Source organism: Myotis nattereri (assembly GCF_964212035.1).
Source record: "Myotis nattereri genome assembly, chromosome: Y".
NCBI classification, from domain to species: Eukaryota; Metazoa; Chordata; class Mammalia; order Chiroptera; family Vespertilionidae; genus Myotis; species Myotis nattereri.
The window spans coordinates 31705683-31726730 of record NC_138094.1 but is presented as its reverse complement, the minus strand read 5'-3'; the positions used below and the strand labels follow the sequence as shown (position 1 = coordinate 31726730).

Below are 21048 nucleotides of genomic sequence, written 5' to 3'. Positions count from 1 at the left end.
CAAGTTTGGGATTGCCTCAGATTAAAATACCTGATTCTTAATTTTTTTTTCTTTTTATGGAATATGAAGATGCTAAGTTATTTAAGTTATACAGATTCTGATGACTGCATCAGATGTAGAAACCTCATTCTTAGTGAATGAATGGAGGTGGAAGTATATTAGCTTCCTTATCTGAAAACTGGAGGCCTGGCTCTGGCTCTGCCTTAGATTGTTCTCTGGGAGCATACTGCTTAAGTATAAAATTAGGATATAGAAGTCAGTCAGCTCTAAGGTTCTCTCTAGCCTAGGAAATCTTTATATTTGTATATAATCTGTAGTTTTGCATTGTGAGCTTCATTGTCAAATCTGAAAGTACTCTACTTTGAACAGTTAAATGAAAGAGCTTAGTAAAATTGGTAAATTCTTTGCAACTAACTTTTTAACAATTTTGTTAAGGCTTTACTATCTAAATGGAGTTCATATAATTATCAGCAAGTCAGGTGAATTCTGTCACTTTCCTGTTGGGTTATAAATCTAGTTTTGGAAACAAATCTAATTCTTTTAAGTGTAATAACACTTTGAGAAGCAAATAGATTGTCAAGTGGTATGCTGAAAGTCTTAGGATTAATTCTGTAGGAAAAGATCTGGCTTGGTTGCTTTGGCTGAGACTTGAGCGCAGCCAAAGTTACCCCCATACTGCCCTGCCTTCTTTTGCTGTTGTTAAGGACTCCTGGGACACTCATTTGTACCTATTATAGATGCAGCAGACATGCCGATACAGTTTGAAGTGAATGGCCTCCATCCTGCTGGTGACATGCCTCTCTTGGGAACTGCCTTGGGTGCTCCTCCTGCCAGACCTATCTCCTCTCATTACCCAAGTAAGTTTTCCTTGGTTGTAACTACAGATAGTATGATAGCTACTAAATGCCAGCCTGTTCCTAGTGAGTTATTTCATTTATTGAGGGAGGACCTTTATAAGCATAAATTATTCAAAGTCTTAGAGTTGAGTATTGCCATTGTTAATACATTTCTGAAATAAATTTGAACATGTAAAGAGGAGAAAATTAAAGGAGTTGCTTCTCATTAATCTTCCCCAACAGTGGCTTTTTAAAAAAAAAATCTTTATTGTTGAAACTATTACAGAAGTCCCCTTCTTTCCCCCATTGACCTCTTCCAGCCTGCTCCTGGCACACGCCCGCCCCCCCACCCCCACCCCACACACACAGGCCCTCACCATCCCATTATTTGTGTTCACTCATTATGCATATATGCATACAAGTTCAATGATTGAGCTCTTCCTACCCACCTCCCCTCCCCTGACTTCCCTCTGAGGTTTCACAGTCTGTTCCATGCTTTTATGTCTCTGGGTCTATTTTTGTTCATCAGTTTATTTTGTTCATTAGATTCTACACATGAGGGAGATCATGTGATACTTATCTTTCTTTGACTGGCTTACTTCACTTAGCATAATGTTCTCCAGGTCCATCCATGCTGTTGCAAATGGTAAGGGTTCTTTCTTTTTTACTGCCACACAGTATTCCATTGTGTAAGTGTACTATAGTTTTTTTTATCTACTCATCTGCTGATGAGCACTTAAGGCTCATTCCAAATCTCAGCTACTGTAAATTGTGCTGCTATGAACATAGGGGTGCATTTATTCTTTCTAATGAGTGCATTGGGTTTCTTAGAATATATTTCTAGAAGTGGGATCACTGGGTCAAATGGGAGTTCCATTTTGAATTTTTTGAGGAAACTATACTGTTTTCCACAGTAGCTACACCAGTCTGCATTCCCACCAGCAGTGTACTTTTCTCCACATCCTCGCCAACAGCTGTCATTTGATTTCTTGATGATAGCCACTCTGACAGGTGTGAGCTGGTACCTTATTGTTGTTTTGATTTGCATTTCCCAGATGATTAGTTACTTTGAGAATTTTTTCATATGTCTCTTGGCTTTCTGTATGTCCTCTTTGGAGAAGTGTCTATTTATGTCCTTTGCCCATTTTTTAATTGGACTGTTTACCTTGTTTTTGTTAAATTGTATGAGTTCTCTATATATTTTGGAAACTGACTCCTTATTGGATGTATCATTGGCAAATATGTTCTCCCATGCAGTAGACTCTCTTGTTATTTTCTTTTTAAAAAAATACTTTTATTGATTTTTTACAGAGAGGAAGGGAGAGGGATAGAGAGTTAGAAACATCGATGAGAGAGAAACACCAATCAGCTGCCTCCTGCACACCCCCCACTGGGGATGTGCCTGTAACCAAGGTACATGCCCTTGACCAGAATCGAACCTAGGACCCTTCAGTCCACATGTCAACGCTCTATCCACTGAGCCAAACCAGTCAGGGCTCTTGTTATTTTCTTGATGGTTTCTTTTGCTGTGCAGCTGCTTTTTATTTTGATGTAGCCCCATTTGTCTATTTCCTTCTTAGTTTCCTTTGCCCTAGGCATTGTATCCATAAACATGTTGCTGTGTAAGATGGCTGAGATTTTGGTGCCCGTGATTTCTTCTAGGATTTTTATGGTTTCCCAACTTAAATTTAAGTCTTTTATCCATTTTGAGTTTATTTTGTGTATGGTATAAGTTGGTCTTATTTCATGTTTTTGCATATATCTGTCTAATTATCCCAACACCATTTCTTGAAGAGACTGCCTCTGCTCCATTGTATGCTCTTGCCTCCTTTGTCAAATACTAGTTTAGTATAGTGGTGTGGGTCAATTTCTGGGTTCTTAGTCCTGTTCCATTGCTCTGTATGCGATACTTGTACCAGTACCAGGCTATTTTGATTACAGTGGCTTTCTAGTATAACTTGATATCTAGTATTGTTATTCCTCCAACTTTTCTCTTTCTCAAGCTTGCTGCAGCTTTTGAGGTCTTTATTGGTATAATTTTTAGAGTATTTTTCTAAGTCTGTGAAATATGCCATTGGTATTTTAATAGGTATGCATTGAACCTAAAGATTGCTTTGGGTAGTATGGACATTTTGATGGTATTTATTTCTGCCAATCTATGAACATGGTATATTCTTCCTCTAGTTTATATCTTCTTCTACCTCTTTTTTCAATGTGCTATGGTTTTCTGAGTATAGGTATTTTACCACTTTGGTTAAGTTTATTCATAAGTCTCAATTTTTTGTTGTTGTTGCAGTGCTAATTGGGATTGTTCTTTTATTTCTCTTTCTGAGCGTTCAATATTGGTATATAAAAATGCCATAGTTTACTGGGTGTTAATTTTATATCCTGTTATGTTGCATCCCTGTCTTCCTATTCTTAGGGAAAATGGTTTTAGTTTTTAGCCTTTGAGTATGATATTGGCTGTAGGTTTGTAATATATGGCTTTTTAATATGTTGAGATATGATCTATTTCTACTTTACTGAAAGTTTTTATCAAAAAAGGGTGTTGGATTTTGTCATGCTTTTTCTGCATTGATTGAAATGATCATGTGATTTTTGAGTGTTGCAGTCTGTTAATGTGATATATCACATTTATTGATTTGTGGATATTGTACCAGCCTTGCATTCCTAGAATAAATGCCATTTGGTCATGATGTATGGTCTTTTTAATGTATTGCTGGATCTCATTTGCTAAAATTATGTTGAAGATTTTAGGGTCTGTATTCATCGGGGATAATTCTCTTTCTTTGTAGTGGCTTTATCTGGATTTGGGATTAGGGTAATGCTGTCCTCATAGAAAGTGTTCCTTTCCCTTGGATATTTGGAATAGTTGAGGAGATTAGGTATTAGTTTTTCTTTGAATGTTTGATAAAACTTCCCTATGAAGCCATCTGGACCAGGACTTCTGTTTGCTGGAAGTTATCTAATTACTGCTTCAATTCCATCAGTACTTACTGGCTTATTCAGGTTTTCTGATTTTTCCTGATTGAGTTTTGGAAGATTGTATTTTTCTTATTTGTCCATAGTCTGACAAAGCAGTTACCTTTTTGCTTAAGACAGTTCTTCAGAAACCATTCCATTTTGGGAAATCATAGTATAAAATTGAAATGGCGGTTAATACCCATATACATCTTCAATGTGATTGTAGTATGTTAATAATTCTTTGTTTCCTTCATGTCTTTAAAAAAAAAAATAAGGACAGAAGAACCTTTATATTTCAGTTTTCAGAAGAGCTGATGACATTGGAGGAAAACTCGTCATCAAACTTGTCTGGCCCACTTTCTCTTTCTTCTTACTGTCTCTAATTTACACACTTCCCTCCCCTGTGTGGAATCAGGGAGGAAAGCTCTAGGGGGAGATTAGAGCTTTGTCTCATACTCCAGCCAGATCTTTTTCTCCTTGAACTAAAGAGTTTAAGCCTCAAGCTTGAAAGGAGATTTCTTAAGTAAAACCACCTCTTGTTTTTCCAGTGTTTGGATGGGACTATCATGTTCAACACCTCTTGTAAGTAGTTTCTTGGTTCAAGTCAGCATACTCAGGGAGATGAGGAATTGCCAAAGGAAACAAGACTTTGAAAGGATTGTTCTCACTGATTCCAGGGTACACCATCCTGTAAAGCACTCATTCAGCGAGACTTCATTGAGAACCTTCACTTCATATATGAAAACTCTATCACCCAATATCACCTCATTGATTTAATTGTGAAAAAAGAAAAACAAACACCTCCTGTGTGCTGGGTGCTGGGCATACTGCAGTGGGACAACCCAAGCCCTTTCTTCATGGAGCTTCTAGTGGGAAAGTCAGCAGTCAGCTAGCCATCACCAAGACCTCTGATGGGATAGATAGTGAGTAGGGGCAGTGGCCACCCAAGAGTGGCTGTGATAGGTTGTTTCGCAGAGACCTGGGTGAGTAGGAAATAAAAATAATACAATAAAGGAAACCAACTGAGTTCATAGGTGTTCTATCTCAGAGATAGAATGAAAATTATAACAATGGCTTTTAAAATTATTCTTAAGTAATGTTTACATTGATCATTGAAAAATTCTCTTATAATCATCATTTCCCCTCTTCGTTTGGATACAAAGGGAAGTGAAAAAATCCAAAACTTGATATCTTTGAGATGTCCAGTGGAAATACTAATTAGGTAGCTACAAAGTACAGTCATGCACCTTTTAATAGCAGGTATATATTCTAAGAAATGTGTCCTTCGGGAATTCATTGTTGTGTGAACATCAGAGTGCACTTTTGTAAATCTAGGTGGTACAGCCTCCTGTACATCCAGGTAGCCTATTGCCCCTCCGGTACAAGCACATACAGCATGTTACTGTACAAAACAAGATTAAATCAAGCACAGGAGAAAATGACGCCATCGAGAGATGTAATAAACATGAGGTATATGAAGTTGCTGCCCATATAACATGGGATGCTGTTTCACAGCACACTTTTCTTTATCATTAGAAAAAAAAAAAAAAAAACACTATAAAACAGTGATTAAAAGGGTAGTGTAGTAAATACATAAACCAGTGACATGGTCCTTTATTATATTTATTAAGTATTAGGTACTAGACGTAGTTGTATGTGCTGTACTTTTATATGACTGGCAGCACAGTGGGTTGGTTTACATTAGCATCTCCATAGACACGGGAGTAATGCATTGTATTACATTACCATGTGGTGATAGCCACACCACTTAGACAGTAGTGATTTTTCAGCTCCATTATAATCTTACCAGAGGCCTGGTGCATGATTTTGGGGGGTCCCTTGGCCTGGCTGGTGAACAGGGCCATCTTGTCCACTCCTGATCGGGGCCTACTGGCAGGGGTGGGGTCGCGGGAGCAACCATGGGAAGTTGTCTGGTCATGGGAGCTTGGCTATGGGAGCACACTGACCACCAGGGAGCAGATTCTGCCTTGAGCATCTGCCCTCTGGTGGTCAGTGCACATCATAGCTACCGGCCAGTCTTAACCGTTGCTTGGACTTTTATATAGAGAGAAGATGGGACCACTGTCATATATGTGGTCTGTTGAACGAAATGTTGTTATGCAATGCACAGCAAAGATATAGTCCTTTTTTCTTCTTTATTGTTTAAAGTCAGCAACCAAACAGCATTTCTATTTTGAGATTGCTATTCCATGTGATAAAGTGATGGCATTTAGGTCTGCAAGCAAGAAGAAGATTGCATTTCTTCCTGTGAAAATGATCAACTGCCTCCTCTGGTATTTGAATTTCATGACCAGGAGTATGAGTCCGAAATGACTGTGTTGTTTCTGTCCTGTTAGCAAAAACCTTCAAAATCCTTTGGTGAACCTATGAATTTGTCTCTTAGCATTGCTGGGGGGAAAGTGTAGCCTACAAAAGTTTAGGCTCTTCCAGAGCCAGAGGAGAAAGGCAAGCATAGCCATCTGTGGGATTGACATTGAGTTAAACCTGTGACAGGTGAGGACTTTTGCTTTGAGCTACAGGGAATAGACAAATAAAGCCTGGAACAATAGATGTAGAACAAACAGATTCATGTGGTTGTGAGAAGGCAGGTACAAAATACTGTGTAAATGTGGTGGTGGAGAGGTGTCACTTTAGGAATACTGTTTTTCTTAGTGGCTGTATCTTGTATTCCTTAGCCAGAAGTGTGCTAAGGTTCCTTCTTATCCACAACCTCACCAGCACTTATTGTATGACTTATTAATGGTTGCTATTCTGGCTGGTTTGCAGTGGCACCTCATTGTCATTTTAATTTGCATCTCTCTAATAATTAGTGACATTGAGCCTATCTTCATGTCTCTTGCCATTTGTATGTTGTCTTTGGAGAAGTATCTATTTAGATTTTCTGTCCACATTTAATGGGGTTGTTTTTCTTTTGGTGGATTATAGGAGTACTTTATGTGTTTTGGAAATTAACCCCTTACCATATGTATTATTGGCAAATATGTGCTCCAATACAGTGGATTCCCTTTTCATTTTGATGCTGATTTTTTTTTGCTTTGCAGAAGTTTTTTTAGTTCAATGTAGTCTCATTTGTTCCTGTTTCTCAAGAATGTTGAGGCTAGGGGACCCTACCCCCCTCCCTATGTGGGAGTCTGTTCTGTGGTACTCTTTCCCCCTCCCTACTTTGGAGTCTGTACTTGTTCTTTAACAAATCTCCGCCTTTGCTATACCGAAAAACAAAAAACAAAAACAAAAACAAAAACAAAAACAAAAACGAATGTTGTGGCTATTTTGGGGTCTTTTTCAGTGTTCTGTATCTCATTTGAATGTTCAGAACATTCAAATTTATATGCAAATATAAATTTTTTGCATATTTCTAGATCTGTGAAATATGCACTTGGCATTTTAATAGTGATTGCATTGAATCTAAGGATTACTTTGGATAGTAGGCACATTTTAATGATATTAATTCTACCAGTCCATGAACATGGTATATTCTTCTGTTCGTTTATCTCTTTTTTCAGGGTCCTGGGCGCTTGCTCAGTGGTGGGGTTGTGTGGGAGAGGTGGGAGGAAGTGAGTATTAGGTTAGGGAGAGATTGAAAGCAAAGCACAGAGCAAGGGAGGCACAAATATACCCAGGTAGCATGAGTCTGCTGCTGGAGGTGCAGTGTTCCCAGTGCAGAAGTAGTGTACTATTTCAGGTCAGTCCGGAAAGAAGGTGTGGACACCACCAGAGCAGAGACAGCAACAGAAATCCAGGTCTTATTTTCAGGAAATGAAGGGTGCTGCTGATGGTGGTTGCTTGAAGGCAGAGAGACTGATGTCAGGGTGAGCACATTGATTAGGTTATTTCAGCTCAGCTGTCCAGGTAAAAGGTGAGAGGTAGTCTTATTGCAGTATCTGGGGGAGTTAGAGCCTGTAAGCCCTGGTGGATGAGTGAATGTAGTGTAGAAAGGCATGATAAAAAGGGACAGGAATGATAACTTCAGGTCTGAAGCTGATGCTGTGGGATTTCCAAGTGTTGATGGTAGGGAACTGGCCAGAAATGCGGATGAGACTCGGGGAGAGATCTGTGCTAGAGAAAAAGATGTGAGAATGATCAGGGCAGAGGTAATAGCTAAAACTCCAGGAAGGGATCGGCCCAGGGCAAGTGGGAAATGTTGGTAAGATGACTAGGGGGGTTCAGGGGCGGGGTGCTGGTTTTGTACTAATTTTGTACTGTTCTGGGCGGGAGAGGCTCGATTGCTTTTGTGGGAATTAGGGGAAGAGTTATACAACTGCTGTATAAATACAGACTAATGTTTAAGTTAGAATCCTGAATAGAGAGTTACAACTGAGGATAGAGGCAGAAATGCAAGGCTGGCGAAGGGCAGAGTACAGAAGAAGGGGTGAGGAAGATAAGGAAATGTGTTGTGGCAGGAGGACAGTTGAAGTTGTTCATGGCAAGGGTGACTTGTTTTCATCTAAGTAAAGTAAAAGGCAGATGCTGTGCCAGGTGTGGGGCTGGAGGCTGCGAGACCATGAAGATGGATCAGCAGGCCAACACAATCAACTGAGAGTCGAGCAGTCTCCCTGGGCCTCTGCTCTTTATTTTCTGTCTCTTTAGGTGCAGATGAGAAAGAAGTTAGAGAAGAGAGTGAAGAAGCAAGAATATGGAACCTGCTGAAAGAACAGAAGCTGAGAGAAGAAAGAAGGCAGAATGAACAGAAAGCTTTGGAAAGAGAACGGAGAAAACTAGAAAAACTGGATCGAGAAAAGGTATAATAAGCATAGCTCAGTTCTCCATGCTAGTAGGTAACTTTTAAAAAGCTTGCTGCAGGCATCCCAATCCTCTCCTGTGCTTAAGCCCACTGAAAAGGGCTGTACATGGGCATAATAGGAGTCTCATAGGAAAAGGGAGCTTTGCAAGTCTGTGAGCATGCATTCTCATGTTCCTGAAAACACACTCGGAAAGGAGATGGACTCTGCTTTGCTGTAGAACTTCCCTGTGTAAGGGGTTTCAAGGTCAGCTGGCTAGGACCAGAAGAAACTGGGGGAGGTGGCTGCCAATCTGGTGGCTTCCTCAGGCTGCCCTGCCCTCCTCCCTCCTCATTGTCTTTGACTTTCTATGTCCTGATTCTGGTCCCAGGCAGATGGATTACCCTGCTACTTCTCATGCCTGCTGGACCTTACGTAGATTAATCTTCTGTATCATGTTCCTTGAATTCCTGGCTCATTTGATCTGGAACACAGACACTTTAGGCACAGTAATTCCTGTTCTTCATTACATGATATATTTGTGCCACTTTGATAGTAGCAACGAATGAAACAGTTTTCTGTCATGCACATGTCACATAAAGAAACAGAGTTATAGTACTATGTGTTTTTAAAATGTATATGTGTATCTCCTATTTTGCTGGTCATCTATTTACAGCAGATTATTGAAGAGTCTTTCAAGACGGAAATGGAGAAAGAATTAGAAGTGAGTGCTCAGGAAATGAAAGACAAATCTGTTTGTGGTGAATATGCTTTAAAGAAATACATGCATATCACCCAAAAGGACCAAGACCTGAAGAAGGTGGATAAGGTACTGATGCTATGGACCAGTGGTCTGTATGTGAGGATGTGAGGGCTTCTGTGGTTTGTTAGAAAACCTTGGGACAGGAGTTGGAGACAAAAGGTAACAGCAGAGGAAATCCAAAATTCAAATGGAGCCTCAAGTCGTATGTATATTACACTTCTGACAAAATGTTATCTCCTTTGCTTGGGCCAAAGAGTGAACAGATCTTGATTGGTAAGGTTTGTAAAATTGGAGCTATCTCATTATTTTCAGAACAAGAATGAAAGTGCTATCAATGAAAAACAAATGGATTGGTACTATCTGAGACATGAATTCTATATAATAAAATCCTAATATGCAAATGGTTGAACCGCAGAATGACCAGTCATTATGATGGGCACTGACCACCAGGGACAGATGCTCAATACAGAAGCTGCATCCTGGTGATCAGTGCGCTCCCATAGGGCTCATGGCTGGCGAGCGCAGCGGTGGTGGTGGGAGCCTCTCCCACCTCTGTAGCATCGCGAAGCGATCAGTGGGACATCCCCCGAGGGCTCCCAGAATGTGAGAGGGTTCTGGCCGGGCTGAGGGACCCCCTGAGTGCACGAATTTCATGCACTGGGCCTCTAATATATTACATAAGTCTAGAATACTATGGCTATTGAGAATGCGCACAGGACAGTTAGAGTGCTTGGTAAATTTCACATCTAAAAGTCAACGTTTTGGACTCAAATTATATTTAGGCAGTCCTCGGGTTACGTTGAACTCGATGTATGTTGTTTTGCGGTTACATCACTATCTCCCATTTACAGTGTTAATAAAAAAAAGTTCCGTCATTTCGACATATGTACATATGTGCTTTGTTTTTTATTATCTGCCACAAGTAAAAGTCAGGAATTGTTATCTTGCTTTAATTTTTTTTTTTACTCTTTCACTTCATTACTGCTGTGTATGTGCTCCATGTGAGTGATGTAGGTGATTCTATAGGTGGGTTCCGACTTAACGAGGAAAATCGCATTATGTCGCGATATAACCCGAGGACCTACTGTATATTTCAAAAAGTTTTCAGCCCAACCAGCATGGCTCAGTGATTGAGTGTTGACCTATGAGTCAGAAGGTCACAGTTTGATTCCTGGTCTGGACACATAACCCAGGTTGCTGGCTCGATCCCCAGTGAGGGACGTACAGGAGGCAGCCAATCAATGATTCTCATTGTTGATGTTTCTATCTCTCCCTCTCCATTCCTCTCTGATATTTTATTTTATTTTATTTTTTATTTTAGTATTTTTTATTGTTTTATTGCTTAAAGTATTATAAAGAGTATTACATATGTCTCCTTTTTTTCCCGCCCTTGACAATCCCCTGGCCTCGCTTACCCCCAGTGTCTTATGTCCATTGGTTATGCTTATATGCATGCATACAAATCCTTCAGCTGATCTCTTGTCACCCCTCTCCAGCCACCCAGCCCTCCCCGGCTTTCCCGCTGTAGTTTGACAGTTTGTTTGAGGCAGCTCTGCCTCTGTATCTATTTTTGATCATAAGTTTATAATGGTCTTTATTATCCATAAATGAGTGAGATCATGTGGTATTTTTCCTTCATTGACCGGCTTATTTCACTTAGCATAATGCTCTCCAGTTCCATCCATTCTGTTGCAAATGGTAAGAGTTCCTTCTTTTTTACAGCAGCATAGTATTCCATCGTGTAGATGTACCACAGTTTTTTAACCCATTCATCTACTGATGGGCACTTAGGCTGTTTCCAGATCTTACCTATGGTGAATTGTGCTGCTATGAACATAGGAGTGCATATATCCTTTCTGATTGGTGTTTCTGGTTTCTTGGGATATATTCCTAGAAGTGGGATCACAGGGTCAAATGGGAGTTCCATTTGTAGTTTTTTGAGAAACTCCATACTGTCTTCCATAGTGGCTGCCCCAGTCTGCATTCTCACCAGCAGTGCACGAGTGTTCCTTTTTCTCCACATCCACTCCAGCACTTGTGTTTTGTGGATTTGTTGATGATAGCCATTCTGACAGGTGTGAGGTGGTACCTCATTGTTGTTTTGATTGGCATCACTCGGATGATTTCAGTGACTTTGAGCATGTTTTCATATGTCTCTTGGCTTTCTGAATGTCCTCTTTTGAAAGGTGTCTATTTAGGTCCTTTGCCAATTTTTTGATTGGATTATCTCCCTGTTATTAAGTTGTATGAGTTCCCTAGTTGGAGATTAAAAACTTATCGGTGATAACATTGGCAAATATGTTCTCCCATGCAGTGGGTTTTCTTGTTGTTTTGTTGATAGTTTCTTTGCTGTGCAGAAGCTTTTTATTTTGATGTAGTCCCATTTGTTTATTTTCTGTTTAGTTTCCAATGCCATAGGAACTGTATCGGTGAAGAAATTGCTTTGGCATATGTCTGAGATTTTGTTGCCTTTGGATTCTTCTAATATTCTAATGGTTTCTGGTCGTATATTTAAGTCCTTTATCCATGTTGAGTTTATTTTTGTGTGTGGTGTAAGTTGGCGGTCTAGTTTCATTTTCTTGCATGTATCTGTCCAATTGTCCCAACACCATTTATTGAAGGGACTATCTGGACTCCATTGTATGTTCTTGCCTCCTTTGTCAAATATTAATTGAGAATATTGGTTCGGGCCCGTTTCTGGGCTGTCTGTTCTATTCCATTGATCTATATGTCTGTTCTTGTGCCAGTACCAGGCAGTTTTGAGAACAGTGGCTTTGTAATACAACTTGATACCTGGTATTGAGATCCCACCTACATTGTTCTTTCTCAGGATCGCTGCAGCTATTTGGGGTCTTTTTTTATTCCAGATGAATTTTTTGAGAGTTCGTTCTAGGTCTGTGAAATATGCCATTGGTATTTTAATGGAAAGTGCCTTGAATTTATACATTTCTTTGGGTATTATGGACATTTTAATGATGTTGATTCTACCAATCCAAGAACATGAATATTTTCTGAATAGAGGTCTTTTACCTCTTTAGTTAAGTTTATTTCTAGGTAGCTTAGTATTTTTTGGTGCGATGGTAAATGGGATTGCTTTTTAAGTCTCTCTTTCGGTAAGTTCACTATTGGTGCATAGAAATGCCATAGACTTCTTGGCAGTAATTTTGTATCCTGCTACATTGCCAGATTCATTTATTAAGTCTAATAGTTTTTTGATGGAGTATTTAGGTTTTTTTATGTATAATATCATATCATCTGCAAATAAAGACAGTTTTACTTCTTCTTTTCCAATTTGGATGCCTTTTATTTCTTCTTCTTCTTGTCTAATTGCAGTGGCTAATACTTCCAGTACACTGTCAAACAGGAGTGGTGAGAGTGGGCATCCCGGTCTTGTTCCTGTTCTTAGGGGAAATGGTGTTAGTTTTTGCCCATTGAGTATGCTGTTGGCTGTGGGTTTGTCATATATGGCTTCTATTATGTTGAGGTATGATCCTTCTATTCCTACCTTGCTGAGAGGTTTTATCAAAAATGGGTGTTGAATTTTGTCAAATGCTTTTTCTGTATCAGTTGATATGACTGTGTGTTTTTTTCTTTCAATTTGTTTATGTGGTATATCATGTTTATTGATTTGCGGATATTGTACCATCCTTGCATCCCTGGGATAAATCCTACTTGTTCATGGTGTATGATCTCTCTTATGTACTGCTGGATCTGATTTGCCAAGATTTTGTTGAGGATTTTGGCATCTATGTTCATGAGGGATATTGGCCTGTAATTCTCTTTCATTGTGTTGTCTTTACCTGGTTTTGGAATTAGGGTGATGCTGGCTTCATAAAATGAGCTTGGAAGTGTTCCTTCCTCTTTAATTTTTTGTAGTAGTCTGAGGAGGATAGGTTTTAGTTCTTCCTTCAATGTTTGGTAAAACTCCCCTGTGAAGCCGTGTGGTCCTGGGCTCTTGTTTGCTGGAAGCTTTTTGATGACTCTTCAATTTCTTCCATAGTTATTGGCCTTTTGAGATTTTTAGATTCTTCCTGATTGAGTTTTGGAATGTTGTATGTTTCTAGGAATATGTCCTTTTCCTCCAGGTTGTCTAGTTTGTTGGAGTGGAGTTGTCCATAGTATTTTTTAACAATCATTTGTATTTCTCTGGGGTCTGTTGTTATTTCGCCATTATCATTTCTGATTTTGTTTATTTGGGTCCTCTCTCTTTATTTCTTGGTGAGCCTGACTAGAGGTTCAACAATCTTGTTTATCCTTTCAAAGAACAAGCTCTTGGTTTCATTGATTTTCTGTATTGTTTTTTTTGTCTCTATGTCATGTATTTCTGCTCTAATCTTTATTATCTCCTTCCTTTTGCTCCTTCTGGGCTTTCCTTGTTGCTCTCTTTCTTATTCTTTGAGAGGTAGTTTTAAATGATTTACTACCATTTTTTCTTGTTTGTTGAGATAGACCTGTAGAGCTATAAAGTTCCCTCTCAGGACTGCTTTCATTGTGTGCCATAGATTTTGGATTGTTGTGTTTTCATTGTCAGTAGTTTCCAGGATGTTTTTAATTTCTTCTTTGATCTCATTGGTAACCCAATCAATATTTAATAACATGCTATTCAGCTCCTAAGTGTTTTTATTTCTAAGTGTTTGAAAATGTTGAGTTGTTTTTATTCTAGTTTATTTCTAGTATTATGCCCTTGTGGTCTGAGGAAATGCTTGGTATGATTTCAATCTTCTTGAATTTGGGGAGACTTTGTTTGTGACCCAGTATGTGGTCTGTTTTTGAATATGTCCGATGAGCACTTGAGAAGAACGTATATTCCGTGGCTTTGGGGTGAAATGTTCTGAAGATGTCAATTAAGTCCATCTGATCTAGTGAGTCATTTAGGATTGCTGTTTCTTTACCATTTTTTTTTTTTTTTTTTTGTCTAGAGGATTTATCCAGTGATGTCAATGGTGTATTAAAGTCCCCTACTATGATTGTATTGTTGTCAGTCTCTCCCTTGATATCTTCCAGGAGTTTTTTTTTTTTTATGTATTTGGGTGCTTCTGTATTGAGTGCATATATGTTTTTCAGGGTTAAATCCTCTGTATATTCAATCCTTTAGTATTATGAAGTGGCCTCCCTTATCTCTTATTATGGCCTTCACTTTGAGGTCTATTTTGTCAGATATAAGTATTGCTACCCCAGCTATATTTTCATTTCCAGTTGCCTGAAAGATATTTTTCCATCCCTTCACTTTCAGTCTGTGTGAGTCCCTGATTCTGAGGTCAGTCTCTTGTGGACAGCAAATGTATGGGTCATGTTTTTTGTTTTTTTTTTTTTGTTTGTTTTGTTTGTTTTTTCTTTTTATCCATTCAGCCACTCGATGTCTTTTGGTTGGAGCATTTAGTCCATTTACCTTTGAAGTTATTATTGAAAGGTACTTGTTTGTAGCCATTTCTATTTTTTCTGTGTGTTTTCTTTCTGAGCTTTTTATTTCTTCTTTTTACACTGATCCCTTTAGCATTTCTTGCATTGCTGGGTTGGTATTGATAAACTCCCTTAGCCTTATTTTGTCTGTGAAGCTTCTTATTTCCCCTTCAATTTTGAATGATAGTCTTGCTGGATAGTGTATTCTTGGATTCATTGCTTTGCTTTGCATCACTGTGTAAATTTCCGTCCATTCTTTTCTGGCCTGATGTGTTTAGTTGAGAAATCATATGATAATCTAATGGGAGATCCCTTGTATGTAATTTTCTGTCTCTCTCTTGCAGACTTTAAGATTCTCTCTTTGTCCTGAACATTTGCCATGGTAATTATGATGTGTGTTGATGTGGGTCTTTTAAGGTCACCTTGTTTGGGACTCTCTGTGCTTGTGTGACTCTTTTTTCTTCCCCTCCTCAGGGAAGTTTTCTGATATTAGTTCTTCAAATAGGTTTTCTAAGTCTTGTTCCTCTTTCTGTTGTTCTGGCACCCCTATTATTCGCATGTTGTTTCGTTTCATGTTGTTCCATAGCTCCCTTAGGCTCTCCTCCTGTCTTTTATTTTTTTTTCACCAATTGCAATTCAGTTTGGGAGTTTTGCTTCCCTGTCTTCTAATTCGCTAATTTGGTCCTCCGCTTCTCCTAGTCTACTGTTGAAACTTTCAATGGTGTTTTTTATTGCAGCTATATCACTCTTCATTTCTTCTTGGTTCTTACATAATTTATTGATTTTTTTTATCTGTTTCTTCTTGCTTCTTGCATAAGTTGTTGAGTTTTTCCTTCATCCGGTTTATGCACTCTAGGACCCTTAATCTGAATTCTTTTTCTGTCATGCATGCCTCGGTTTCACTTAGCTGCTTTTCTGGTGAGTCCTCCTTCTCTTTCTTTCGGGGGTTTCTTTGTGTACCCATGTTTGATCTCACCGACATATCTAGATGTTGAGTCATTCAGCGACTGCTCCTTGGGTGGCAGTGGCTCCTCGGGCTGTGGTTGCTCCTCTGGCGGTTATTGTAGCAGCTGCTCCTCAGTTGGCAGCAGCTCCTCTGGTGGGTGCTGTTCACAGTTGTGGTGGCTCCTCTGGCTGGTGGGGGGAGGCTTCACACACAGAATCTGTTCCTGAGACAGAGGATGTGCTGATCACGAAGCTGCTGTTCCTTGGTTGGGGCTGGCTACGCACGCAGCTGCTACTCCTTGACCTGGGGCGGACTGCTCACGTGGCCGCTGAACCTTGATTGGGGGCTGGCTGCATGCTGCTGTTGTTCCTCTGTGGTGGGCTGCTTGTGGGGCTACTGCTCCTAGTATCGGCTGCTCATCAGACAGGTGCAGGCTGTTGTGGCTCTTCTCCTCCGGTGCATGCTGTGTAGAGCTGCCACTCACCAGATGTGGCCGGTCTGCTCATGTGGTTGCTGTTTCTTGGACCGGGTTCGGCTGCCACTGCTCCTCGAATGGGGCCAGGCCACTTGCAGAACTGCTGCTCCTCGGATGGGCACACAGCTGCTGTTCCTTGGATTGGGCAGGCTGCTTGTGCGGCTGCTGCTGCTTGGACAAGGGCAAGATGCTTGTTCAGCTGCTGCTCCTCGGACAGGTCAGACTGCTCATGTGGTTGCTGCTCTTCAGACGGGGAAGCGGGCTGCTCACACAGCTGCTGCTCCTTGGATAGGGGCAGGCCACATGAGGCTGCCTCTCTTTGGCTCGACGCAGGCTGCTCACGGGGCTAATGCTCCCTGGACAAGAGTGCACCGCTCACATGTCTTTTGCTCACGTGGTTGAAAAAAATAATGTGTACAGAAGTAGGAAATAAAGGAACAAACAACAAAAAAAGAAGAACAAAGAAAGAAGAAAGAATAAAAGCAACAAACAAAAAAAAGGGGTGGGACGACAAAAAAGAAAAACAAAAGCTAACAAAATAATAAATAAAATTGAAAAATTGAAATGTCATTCCTTTGGCTGGGTTAAGATCCCAGTTTTCTGGAATGTCTGTGATCTTCTGATATTTTCAAAATCATTTTTTTAAGAGTTTCAGAGAAATCAAAATCTACACTAATAAAAGAGAAAAATGGTAATTGGCGTACGGCACTACCCTTTTCATTGGGTAATCAGGGCTATATGCAAATTAACTGCCAACTGAGATGGCAGTTAACTGCCAACAAGATGGCGGCTAATTTGCATATGTAGGCACATGCAGGGAGGCGAAAGGGAAAGCAGGAAGAAGCTCCCTGCCACTGACAGTGATGGGAAACCCAGGGGGGAGCTAAGAGGTGGGGGGCAGTTCAAAGGTGGCCCTGGGGCCACCTTTGCCCTGCCCCCCAGCCATGATCTGAAAATCAGGCGCCTTTGCCACCCTGGCTAGTGATAGCAGGAAGTAGGGGTGGAGCCAGCAATGGGAGCTGGGCACGGTCGAAACTGGCAGTCCCGAGAGCTAGGGGTCCCTTGCCTGTGCCTAAAGCGGAGCCCATGATCGCGGGGCCGCTGCAGCTGCGGGTCCCCGCTACCCGAGCCGGATGCCTCAGCCTGAGGCGTCCTGCAGGGGCAGGGGCGGAGCCCGCGCAATGGCGGCGCCCCCCGCTGCCACTGCGGGTCCCCGCTGCCCGGGCCGGACGGCTAGGCCAGGGGTGTTAGGCCTGGGCAGGGGCGGAGCCTGCAACCACTGGGAGCTGGGGGTCCCCTGCCCAGGCCTAATGCTTCGGCCAGAGGTGTTAGGCCTGGGCAGGGGCAGAACGGGGGATCACGGCGCTGCTGCCGCTGCGGGTCCCCGCTGCCCAGGCCGGACGCCTCGGCCAGAGGCATCAGGCCTGGGTGGGGGGCGGAGCCTGGGATTGGGGGGATATGATGGTCCCCTTGCCCAGGCCTGAAGCCTGGGTCAGAGGTGTCAGGCTTGGGCAGGGGGTGGAGCAAGCGATCAGAGGGAGATGGGGGTCCCCTGCCCAGGCATGATTCCTGGGCCAGAGGCCTCAGGCCTGGGCGGGGGGTCAGAGCCAGTGATCGGGGGGAGATGCGGGTCCCTTGTCCAAGCCTGACACCTCTGGCGGAGGCGTCAGGCCTGGGCAAGGGGCTGATCAGGCGATCGGAGGGTGATGGGAGTCTACACCTCTGGCCGAGGCATCAGGCCTGGGCAAGGGGCAGAGCCAGCAATCGGAGGGGTCTGGGGGTCCCCTGCCCAGGCCTGACGCCTGGGCCAGAGGCATCAGGCCTGGGCTGGGGGCAGAACCAGTGATGGGGGGAAATGTGGGTCCCCTGCCCAGGCCTGACGCCTCTGTCAGAGGCGTCAGTCCTGGGCAAGGGGCCGATCCTGCGATTGGAGGGTGATGGGGGTCAACGCCTGAGGGCTCCCAGTATGTGAGAGGGGGCAGGCTGGGCTGAGGGACACTACCCCCACACACACACCCGGTGCACGAATTTAGTGCACCGGGCCCCTAGTTGTTTAATAAAATTAATACATTAATACACCTCTAATTTCAAAATTATTCTTTCTCCTCTTTTCAGAGCTCAATAAAGAGTGTCAGAGAAGACTCACAAGTGGACAAGCTGCTCCCTAGTGATAAAAATTAAAGGTATGCTTTCCCCAACATTGTGTTCTTATGCAAATCATTCATCACATTGCTGACTTTGTTAGCCCAAGAGCATTGTTCATATGTTGAGGTCTGCCTCTAAGAAACTATTGAATTAATCAAAATTACTGACTGCCAAAAGAATCTTTTACATTTTGAAGTTATGATATGGCTACTGATTAGGAAAGGAATGAGAACATTAGAAAGGTCCCCTAATGAACTGACAAGAATTTAACAAATTTTTAAAATTTTTGTCTTTCTCTAATTTAGTTTCACAGGGCTGTCTCATGAAGAACCAGATGACTTCTGGTAACCACCTGTGTTGCCCAGCTTTTTTCTCATGTAACACAATGTAATAAATACAATTCTCAATAAAAAATGTTTGTTTAATACAGGGTGGTTTCTTTTTCATCATTTAATTTGGTACTCTAGTGTATAAAATTAAAAATAATCAGAATTCCTCATACTTAGACCTTTCATTACACTAGAATGAGCTGTTACGTGTTTTTTTCCTCATTTTTGTGTTAGATATTTCTTTGAAAATCATGTTATTGGTCAAATTTCCGGACTGCATTTTGGTCGTTTCTTCTGTGTTCCTTGCTCTCCAGAGTTGGGCTATTGCCTGTCAAACCAGAGGCCATCTTCCCCAGCACCATCCTTCTGATTTGTCCCTCAAAATAAAGACAAAGGTTTTTCATTCTAGGTGCCAGAAACAGCATAGTACACTGGGCTTTATTTCTGACATCTTTGTCTTGAGAATGAACCCAAACCCTGAGAAGAAAAGGTAACAGTTACTGAGCACTTACTGACTGTGTGTCAGGTATTCTTTAAACTTGTACCTGTATTAACTCACTTAATGCTCATATCAGCCATATGAAGTGTGACTGCCTGCATTTTATAGATTAGGGAACGTGGGACACAGAGGTTAGAGACTTGACCAAGGTCTTGTGACCATCCAGTTGTGCAGCCAGGACCCAGGTGTCTAGACCAGCATCGCTGCCTCTAGCCTGGGCTGTGCTGGAGCTGCTTCTATGGAATACATCCCAGGACTGGGAATGGCTCAGCCCCTAGAAGCTCTTCCAGAATGGCCTTTAGAAAATGCACTTCACCCAAATCCAGCCTAACACAGGAAGGATTTATCTGGTCAGTCCTTCCATGAAAATCCTGGAGTGGATCATCTTCCTTTACAAATACAAGCTAAGCTGAATTGTTTTTGCCATTAATACTTGTCTAGCCCTTGAGTTCTACAACAAAATGATAAGGCTTTTTAGTGTTATTCTTTAGGCTTTAAGAAATGTATCTTTGAAGTATTTTTAATCCTTGACAATATGTTTTTCATTTCTTAGTTTTTTTTTAATTTTAGAGACGGGGACAGAGAGAGACATCAATTTGGTTGCCTCCCCTACGTGCCTGACCAGGGATCAAATCTGCAACCTGGGTATGTGCCCTGACAAGAAATCAAACCTGTGACCTTTTGGTGCACTCCAACCAAGTGAGCCACATCAGCCAGGGCTATTGAAGAATATTTTGGAAAGTAATTGAAAGAATTTAAGCACTATTTTTTTTTGTCACAATTAGCATAAGCAAAACATTTACTCATGTTGCCACCAAGAATTTGACATCTCTTGCAACAGCTCTTAGATAACATTATTTTTCTTCCAGCTTTATTGAGATAAAATTGACAGAAGATTGTGAGTTTAAGGTAAGGTATATAATGTGTTCATTTGGCACACTACTGCAGAATGTTTGCCACCATGGAATTCAATGACACCTGCATCATGTCATATAATTATCAAATATTTGTGGTGAGAACATTTAAGACCTACTCTCATCAATATTCAATTATACAACATAGCATTATAACTATAGTTACTATAACACATAATAGACTTCCCAATCTTACTCATTCCCTAACAGGGAGTATATGCTTTTTGGCCAACATCTCTTTTTGCCCACTACTCAGCCTCTGGTAAACCCTTACTTTAGTCTCTGTTCATATGAGTTCTCTTTAAGATTCCACATATAGAGATTTAGCATTTGTCTCTGTAATTTATTCACTTAGCATACGAATCATCCATGTTGTTGCATATGCGAGGATTTCCATGTCTTCTCATGGCTGTGTTTCTAGGAATTTATCCAGGATGTTCAATTGTTGGCCTGTAATTGTTCATAGTAGTCTCTTACACACACCCACACATATTTTTCTCCATTCATCCCTTATAGACACTAGGCACTTAGGTTGTTTCTATATCTTGGCTATTGTGATTAATGCTGCATTATATCTGCTAACATTGGAGTGCAGAGTCTTCAGTATTCTGTTCTCATTTTCTTTTGATAATACCCAGAGGTGGAATTGCTGATCATATGGTAGTTCTATTTTAAATATTTTGAGGGACCTCCATATTGTTTTTCATAGTGGTTGGACCAATTTACATTCTTACCAAGAGTGCACAAGGGTTCCCCTTTTCTCCATATTATCACCAACATTTGTCTTCTTTATGATAGCCAACCTAAATGTGTGAGGTTATAGCTCATTGTGGTTTTGATTTTGCATTTCCCTGATTAGTGATTTTGAACACATTTTCATGTACCTGTTAGCGATTTGTATGTTTTCATTGGAAAAACGTCTTCAATTCTGCCTATTTTTTGGATTAATTGTTTTTTGTTTGTTTGGGCTTAGGTGCATTTTATTGGTTTTCTGTCAGAATCCTTCTACAAAAGGGCAAAGTTAAAATCCAAGTCCCT

At 41.1% G+C, this 21048-nt stretch overlaps 1 protein-coding gene across 1 annotated transcript in view; it reads left to right on the top strand.

Annotated features, from left to right (window-relative positions):
- LOC308512416 (centriole and centriolar satellite protein OFD1-like) overlaps positions 1 to 18304 on the top strand; it is a gene marked incomplete at both ends in the record, with an annotated part of 60659 nt that extends 42355 nt beyond the window's left edge. The window contains 4 exon segments of the mRNA XM_081082175.1: positions 744 to 857; positions 8409 to 8560; positions 9216 to 9368; positions 18239 to 18304. Of these exon segments, the coding sequence (XP_080938301.1) occupies positions 744 to 857; positions 8409 to 8560; positions 9216 to 9368; positions 18239 to 18304 (485 nt within the window).
- Positions 18305 to 21048: the final 2744 nt, after the last annotated feature.